General features: G+C 39.3%; 2 protein-coding genes across 2 annotated transcripts in view; one reads left to right on the top strand and one right to left on the bottom strand.

Moving 5' to 3' along the window:
• LOC107748467 (vezatin) overlaps positions 1 to 1,310 on the bottom strand; it is a 38,485-nt gene extending 37,175 nt beyond the window's left edge. The window contains exon 1 of the mRNA XM_016563249.1: positions 1,176 to 1,310. Within this exon, the coding sequence (XP_016418735.1) occupies positions 1,176 to 1,211 (36 nt within the window). The 5' untranslated portion in view covers positions 1,212 to 1,310. The remainder of the gene's footprint in view (positions 1 to 1,175) is intronic.
• Positions 1,311 to 2,852: 1,542 nt separating this feature from the next.
• The window catches only part of LOC107748482 (FYVE, RhoGEF and PH domain-containing protein 6-like), a 23,874-nt gene continuing 17,599 nt past the window's right edge, over positions 2,853 to 9,127 (top strand). The window contains exons 1-2 of the mRNA XM_016563272.1: positions 2,853 to 3,074; positions 5,155 to 7,174. Of these exons, the coding sequence (XP_016418758.1) occupies positions 3,065 to 3,074; positions 5,155 to 7,174 (2,030 nt within the window). The 5' untranslated portion in view covers positions 2,853 to 3,064. The remainder of the gene's footprint in view (positions 3,075 to 5,154; positions 7,175 to 9,127) is intronic.

Below are 9,127 nucleotides of genomic sequence, written 5' to 3'. Positions count from 1 at the left end.
CGGAGGTTACGGGAAACAGCTCTAATTCAGCTTTTCCATAAGCGCCACCTGCTGTCAGCTAGTATATATAGACTTATATTTACATTCAGTCTGTATGCAGCAGTTTCATTGGTAATGTTATTGTTTTAGTGATTATGCAAACAAAGTCATTTTATTTGTTGTTTGTTGATTTTTAAATATAAAACTTGGTGAAGTGATTTATGTGTTGGTACTTTTTGAACACCTCCAGCACATTTTAACAATACCGTGATAATACTGATAACCGTGATAATTTTGGTCACTATAATCGTGATAAGAAATTTTCATAACGTTACATCCCTAAAATCACTGCCGCAAACATATTAAATGAATAAATATGTAATGTATATCAATGTATATGACAGCATGGTTTCCCTGGTGATGCAGCATCAGTAGGGTGTTGATCTGACAGCCCCAATCTTGACTCATAAAGGCGGATCAAGACCACACATGCTTTAATGCACAAAGCTCTTAAATCATTTTTTAGAGAAATAAAATAAAGCAAACCACAGTGACAGACAGAAACTGTCTACATTTACACTCTGGCGGCGTCTCAAAACCTATTTAGGTGCCTCCCTAAACTGTGTTTTTGGGACATCTAGCTAGACAGCATTTTCAAACATCACAGTACCAAAACCTATGGAGCCACCAGTGTAGACACCATTTTTAGGGCATTTTAGTAAATAAAAATAACAAGTGAACTGCCAGCATTTGTGGGCATAAAGTCTTAAAGTCTAGCTCGCTGGCAACCTAGATAGCATTTATTCATCTAAAACCTAAGGAACTGCCAATTTAGATGACATTTCAGAATTTCAGAGGCATTTAAGTCTCAAAACCTTGTGACTGACCTGCCTACCTAGACAACATTTTTGGGTATTACAACCTAGTGCTCACTATGTTTTGAGGCACAGTCTCTGACCCTGTTCATACAAAATGTATGTCTCCTAACATGTTGTTGTATTATATGAATAAACAAAGCGCTGTCTGTATTTTATTAAACCCAGAGTGCTTAATAAGCAGCTATAAGTCATTGTAGAGGTGCACAGGGAGGAGTGTTATATGTGCTAACTGCAGGCTGCTAACTGCACATCTATCACAGATATTTGAGCAGCTGTTGTGTGCCCGCGTACACGCAAGTGTCTGGATCAAAAACTCACCTCGAAAACAACTTCTTCATCAAAATCCTCAGTCATAGCTCTCCGCCATATGTTTCCATCAGCTGCGCATGCTGGGATGGTAGTCGATATGAATTACAGGAGGGATCTCTACAGCTTCTGCTGAATGCGCAGACACACGCCATGAGTTGAACTACAATTCCCATGATGCATAGCTCTTCTTCTTCAGTTAATCGACGACGGCTTGCAAAATAGGTACATATCGACATCTACTGGGATGTTGGTCTTGATTTCTGTGAACAGTATAAAAAGTTAATTTAGTCCTTTTTATGAAAAAGGTTTTACTTCATGGTCCTTTTTATGAAAACGATTTTACTTCATGGTTAAGAGTATGGTATTCTAAAAAAAAATAAAATAAAAATAAAAAAAGTATGCTATTCTAAAATATGATATTTTAAAACTTTTAAAAATTTTACTTCTACTACGTCGGAAATGATTATTATTAGACAAAATGTAGTGGTTTAGCCACACTCGTTTCCAGGAAGCCTTTATTTATTTATAGATTTTCATATTATTTTTAAGATTATCTAAAAACAATTTGCTGTAATGTTTGTGCTGTCCATTTATTTGTTTTCTTTATTTACGTCTGAATTGTATTGATACTGTGTATGTGAGTTTTGTATTTTATTTGTGAATTGTTTGTACTGTTATACATTAGCATTACAACTTGATTGTAAATTTAAATGTTTTCAATAAAAAGTTATTTAAAAATAACTACTGACCTGTTGTGCAATCAGATGTTAGTCTGATTACAAATACTGTAGCCAAGTAAACAACTTTGTATTGTAGGATCATGAGATTATACTTATACTATTCATTATTAAGAGAGAGAGAGAGAGAGAGAGAGAGAGAGAGAGATGGTTACGAGTAGAAACAGAAATAAATGCATCATTCATTATTCCTCAACGGGGCACATGAAAATAGTCTGTGAGTTATGAGTTTTATATTTAATACGTCCCACTGTATTCACTGTACTCACATTTTGTATTCCCCCTTAAGGAATAATGATGAATTTGTTTCTGTTTCTACTCGTAACCATTTCCTTTTTTCTTGCCACAAACAGCATTGGTACCATCTACTTTTTATTCATAACTCTCAAGCGCAGAGGGTGTATTGTAGTGATGTTCGATTCGCAAGCGAATTGTTCGTTAGAATCGGTTCCTTTCAAATAATCTGTCATACCGAATCGCGCAGGACTGAACTATGCCCTGAAATCGGTTGATCTTGAACATGGATATTACCTGATAATGAGATTCTGTGATTAAGGTGGACACGTTACTAAAAAAAGATATCATATTTAATTGTTGTGGTTGTGTAACGCGTATTTCCTTGTTTGTAATGAGCACTTTAAAGGCTGAAATTATCATGTGGGCAATATGGGAGTCCAAACAATGTGTATTCGTATATCACGTCTTGAAGAAACCATTATTTAGGTGACATAATCAGACACGTTCACTTTTTTCCTTTATGGATGAAGAAACGAATAACTGAATCAGTTTGTTGAAACGATTCATTGAAATAATCTGTTCAACGAACCGATTCACTAAATGAATCGGACTTCCCAACGGCGGCGAGGTTATTCAATAGTGAGAGCGCCTCTAGCGGCGGATCCTGGAAGTTTTTATTGAACTCTTTGACTGGATTTCGCCGTTCCCAGCTTTACAAAGCGGTGGCAAAAAAAAAACCATGGCAAGCATGGAACACATTCCGACTTATTAATAATACAAGGACTTTGGATGATCTTTCGAAGATATCGAGTTGTCTCTCCTTTTAGGACTTGCAATGGCTCCTGTTAGAAGAAAAGAGCTGAATCTGAAGGAACTGTGCTGAATGCAGCTCATTCATGGAGTAAAGTGAGTCGTTTGGGGATCATGAGTACAGGTTAGTTTCCTGGATGAATAAACATCAACTAACGTTACTTCTGTTGAACAAGCAGTCTAGGCAGGCATGGCAGAAGCGTAGGGCTTTTATTGTGAGATGTTGCTATATTTAACGGTTTCATTAGAATATTTCCATGTGTTGCAACCGGTGGAACTTTATTGCAGTAGCAGCAGCTTCAGTGTTCCTATTCTCTGTTAGAGGCTAATCTTGTGCTAACGGGATGAATTGCTTAGAACAAGCACAACAAATATCCTGGATGAAGAAGGTAAGGGACGATGTTGTGGTTTTATTTTGGGAAGTTTTTTTCCGCAAAAGCTGAAACCTGAATGGATATTGTACTTTCAGCCTTATCCAGGTTTTTTCCCCCAGGCATATGGAAACCGCACGGAATACTTTGATTTGACTTCAGTCTTTTGTTTAAACGTTTCTTTATTTACTTTCCCCCTCCCTTCGTTTTTTTTAAACGCAAATAACCATTTTGGGAAGAGTTTAGTTTACTTTGTTCTTTGTTCTCTACAATCGATATGGACACTGTTATGTAGGGTATAACCAAAGAGAATAACGCGGAAAAGTCCCGTGATTTTCTTTCCACTGCTGTAAGGAACTCTATCACAGAACATCCGCCTGATGACTCGGTCTCCCGTGCTGATGTAAAAGCTCGACGCTCCGGATCGGAGAAAAGAATGAGCGGAGGAGGGCGCCTCCAGGATTAGTCTTGGATTGCTTCCCTTGGAATGGGAAGACCACATTTCCTCAAGAGAGAATCAACAAACCCAAGATTTTTTTTTCTCCCGAAAGCGCTGTCTAAGTGAATTCAGCGAAGTCAACACCGTTGTTTTCTTCCTCTATCATTAATTGTGACATCTGTAAAAGGAGAGGTCTGAAATCACAGTATTGCACTATAATTGGGTCTTCTGTACAAAGTTTCTATAACTGTAGTTTCATCGTTGATACTGCAAAACTTAGTTGTACTGTTGATACTGTAAAACTAACAGGATCTGCTTCAAACCATGTAAACATCTGAGTGACCTTTCTTTTACTTAATTTAAAATATTTTTATGGATGTGACAAAGTAACAATAAGTGCATTTTGTAGGAAATTAGGTTGTTTACTACACACTGTTACTTTGGACAGAATAGATCCCAAAGCCGACACCTGCCATTAGTTTTGAACATAGCAACATTTCCAGTTTTTGTCTACGTATAACTCAGTAATTCATATAGATTATATTTTATAAACTAAAGAGAACAGATATGTATACTTAAAATAATAATAATAACAATAAAGCTGTGTATCTATTTGATATCTGTGACTTTGAGAAAAAATGAGGCAATATCAAAACCATCCTTCACCTTCTATACTTTCACCAGCTCAACAACATTATATTGGCTGAGGAGAAAATGACAGTTTTTTGTAATTTAGGTTGCCATAATCATGCTTCTATTTTATGTGTCACACTCGCAACTTATATGTCAGTTCAATTATCCAAACCGTAAAGTTTAAGATTTAGTAGCTAGCAACACCAGAAAAATAAAAATGGCTACAATGTTTGATACCTGTGTGACTTAAACATGGTAGACCTAATTTTGTCAACAATGCAGCTGTCATCTCCTACAATTAAATAAATGGAGCTGACAGTTAATTAGCATTTCCTGTATTATCCATTCATTCTTAAAGTTGAATGGTTTTCGACATCAAAACATAGGTGAATGACAAAACATTTGACAAAATCAGTGCTTTTTGTAAGGACTGTTAAAGGAATGGTCTGATATATATATTGAAGCCACTGTTTAGAATGCTGTACTAGAATATGCTATTAAGCATTATTGTGAATGGTGACAAAATCTTGATCTGATAATGACTCATACTGGACCTTCATTTACAGGTTCTCACACAATCCTAATAGCAGAGAATCAAATAAATCAAAACTTTTGATGTGCAGATATATACTGATGTATGTTTCAGAGCTGCATGTCAGTCTTGACCTCAGTCATGACCCATCGTGTTCAGCTGTGTGTGTGTAGTATTCAAGTCTGTTCATGGAATTCATGAAGTTCCCTCTCTTTCTTCTCTGTGTGAGATTTTGTAGGAATGAAGAAACCACCGGTTGCCCCCAAACCCAAGCTGGTTCAGTCGCATAAACCATCACCTCCCCCCATTGCCCCAAAACCTGAGATCCTGCTGCCTTCACCCTCACCCACTGCACACAAGAGAGGAAAGCCTGCTGTCGCCCCCAAACCATGTTTGCCCAAAGCCCCTCAGAAATCTCTCCAACCGAGACAAGACCCCTGCAAGATCCAACATCCACCTGTCTCTAAAAATGGGGGTCCTGCTCTAGTACCCTCACACCTGTCACATTACATTATACCACCCAGTACTCGAGGTCATCAACTAGGTAACAGCAAATCAGAGGATTCTAAGGAAATAAGTGGAACAGCGGAGGTAGGTGTTTTCAAAGAGAGCGCAAAAGTACAGTTGTTTTACAATGACACATCGGAACATGCTTCCCGATCTGAACGGGAACAAATGCATGCTCCCACTGACCCATCCCACACTTCCACAGAGGCACAGGAAGAAACAAACTCTGCCACACTAGAAAAGGACCAGACAAGTGCACAAAAACAAACTTCTCTCCAGATCCCAAAACACAGTCCTACCGAACCCCTACAGGAACAGTCTGCAGAGCAGAAACACACCGGGAACATTTTTAGCTCTTGCACCAGTAACAATGATGGTGTTCCTGCACCACCCAGCAAGCCACTCCCTGTACCCCATCCACGACGCCCTCGGAGGGCGCTTCTTAGGCAGAATGTTGTGGAGATTGCACCTTCGGACACTCAAGCAGAAACACCTACAGAGACTCCTGAACACGTTCAGACAGACACATCACTAGAAAATCCCAAAAACATTTCAAAAAGCTGTCACACCTACACGGACACACCTCTAAATTTATGTTCCCCTAAAGAGAACACGGAAAACACGGACACTGACTTCTCAACCAACACTGATTCTTTGCACAAAGTAGACTCTTTTCACAGTGCACATACTGAAGATGTGCCTCCTGATCTGGACTCCACCCATTATTCAGTTCCGACAAATGGTGTAACTTTAGCTTCCGTGAACACAGCTGCAGAGGAGGGGTCGCAACCTCCAGCTCCGCCACCTCGACAGAAATCCGTCCCACAAATGGTTGATTCCTCATGCAAGGCCTCAACATCAGCGGACAACTTGCTTTTGCATTGCTACTCAGATCTTCAAGAGGTTAAGTGTAAAGGTGAGGAGGTGCAAAGCGATGATGAAGATGATGAAGCATATGGAGACTTTGCTCGATACCCAATAACTCGGAGTCTTCCTAAACAGATTAAGCTCAGCTGTGGATCACAAATGGCAGCTAAAACCAAGCCGTCTCTGGATGGGGAGGAAAAGTCACCGAAAGTCATGCCTAAAAAGCCCCAACGAAACAGTCTTCCCGCATCCGTCGTGTTGCGGAAGCAAAACACGCTTCCGCTAACGCACACTCCCCCTCCGCTTCCTAACTCCAGTCCTCCCGTATTCAGAAAACTTCCGGCACCTCCTCAAGAGAAACTTTCATGGCGAGTCGCCCTTCCTAGCATCCCTCTCTTCAGTAGAAACCAGCCGACTCGCAGTAACAGCCAACCACAGGCTGGAGGTGGGGGACCTGTTTTCGTCAAAAAGAGGGCAAAGTCGTTTTCCTCTGCAGATCTTCAGCGAGCGGACACCGGATCCGTATCTTCCGAGCAGTTGGTGCGCTCCGATCAAACAAGACGTAGCTTGCGGAAACTTCTAGAGCTGCGTGTGTATGCACGGTTGCTTCCGAAGTTGCTTCGCAGTGGACAGTCCCTGGATTGCACTCGTACTGATGCAGAATACGATGAAAATAAAGCCACACCCACTAATCAGGTCGCACCTGGCGATGAGGTAGAAGCTCAGGGTGACAGTGAGGCTGACTGTGGGGTGGAATACGAGAACGTCACATTATACGAGGATATTCCAGAGTACATGAACCTGCCCTGGGTCTATTCCAACCAGGATGTAGACACAGGCGTGTATGAAGTGCAGGAACCATGTGAGGTGAACAGGTCAGTTTGTGCATATGCATAAATGTATATATACACAAGTGTCATTATTCATATTACCATCCTGAACTACAGTTGTCTTGTTTAATAGGTTTTGATTTGAGGGATGTACTCAAAAATACTTTAAGATTGTTACAATTTATCACTTTTCAAGCTGTGATGGATTGAGATTACAGATATGGTAACAGCTTTGTGCCAAGTCCAAGCCCCTGTCAAAATCCAAACCCTGATTCCTAAATTTAAAATGTATAACTCATACCCTTCGAACAATTACGGGAAAAATTGGGTATTACAGTATGTTTCATTGAGAATACATTGAGAAATTCTACAAAGGTTTGCTATGATTATGTGTATTTATTACCAGTGTTGGGGTAAGTTACTTTTAAAAGTAATGCATTACAATATTGTGTTACTCCATAAAAAAGTAACTAATTGCGTTACTTAGTCACTTTTTATAGAAAGTAATGTGTTACGATACTTTTGCATTACTTTTCGTCACCTGGTCTGGGCTTGCTTATTTGTTTCGTTTTTTTAATAACAAAAAACACAAAAGTTATATTTTTGGCAACTGTAAAGGCCCTTTTAGACCAAAAGTGAAATCAATAAGCCTCAGACTGAATGAAGTGCCTCTGACTCTGCAGCTCACTCATGATTTCTCTCAAAACAGGGACAGAAGAGATGTCAGTAAATAAATGGGAAAACAGATTAACTTGCATTACTTATTTGAAAAAGTAACTCAGATATTTCGTTGTAAATTTAAAAGTAATGTTACTTTACTAGTTACTCGAAAAAGTAATCTGATTACATAACTTGCGTTACTTGTAATGCATTACCCCAACACTGGTACTTACCAGTTGCATATACTATTTTAGCTTAACATGCTAATAGAATAGCACAATGCTACATTAGCAGGATATTTAACGTTGAGGATACATTAAAGGGGTCATATGATGCGATTGAAATTTTTTCTTTCTCTTTGGAGTGTTACAAGCATCAGAGCACACCTCGCTTTTTAGACCGATGAGCTTTGTAAAAATCGACGCGTTTCAGAAAGGCGGGGCATAGAGGAGAAACAATAATGTACAGTATGTGGAAAATAATGTGTTTTTTTAACCTTAAAACGCATAAACACATTTCATTACACCAAATACCAAAATAATGTTCTTTTTAGCAGCATCATATGACCCCTTTAAAATATTCTACAATGATTTGCTATGGTTATGTGTAATTACTTATAACTTGGTTATGAACAGTAAATAAGCTTTATACTAATTATTAGACATAATAATCAACCTATTTCGGTGGTTAAGACCAAGGGATCACTTTTTGGATGGTTGCATGGTCAAAGACTATAGTAATACAAAGACGGTTCACTCCTATGCTTATGAATGGGAGAAACTGCAACGCGCAATGTGTCGGAATGGTCCCGCCTTCTAAATGAAAGAGCCAATCACTGATTGGTAAAGTCATTGCATCACTGCAGCGACCATTAGAAGCTGCGGTTCCCATGGAAACCTGAGGCTAGACCAGCCAATTCGCATGCGCAGTCATAAGCGCGTTTTGACTGCGCATGCGCATTGGCTGGTCTTGCCTGAAAAATAAGCTTTTTTAACTCTATTTGAGCATAAGAAACAACATTCATGGGGCAGTTCATTTCAGATTTTGTTGCTGATTTGAAATATGTCATTTATTTGTGAGTTCATAGGGCAGTTTTTGAGATTTCAGGATTCCCCCATTCATTTAGATAGGACTTGGTCTTGGATGAGCTGCCAGGAGGCGTCGCAAATATGGCCGCCGAGTAAACAGACATTCCTTGAAAGGGACTTTGGCATGGTCCAGTTAGCCTCTGCCAGTAGATGCCATAACTAGACTACTGCAAAAAGCAGTCTTAGCCTCGGCTAAGACTTCATAGATCAACAAGCTATATTTTAGGATTTCTAATCAGGCAGTCAGTAG

This window comes from Sinocyclocheilus rhinocerous, unplaced genomic scaffold (genome assembly GCF_001515625.1).
Source record: "Sinocyclocheilus rhinocerous isolate Xijiao unplaced genomic scaffold, SAMN03320098_v1.1 scaffold78, whole genome shotgun sequence".
Lineage (NCBI taxonomy): Eukaryota > Metazoa > Chordata > Actinopteri > Cypriniformes > Cyprinidae > Sinocyclocheilus > Sinocyclocheilus rhinocerous.
Note: the sequence above shows the minus strand (reverse complement) of the source record. Positions and strands in the feature narration are given on the sequence as shown.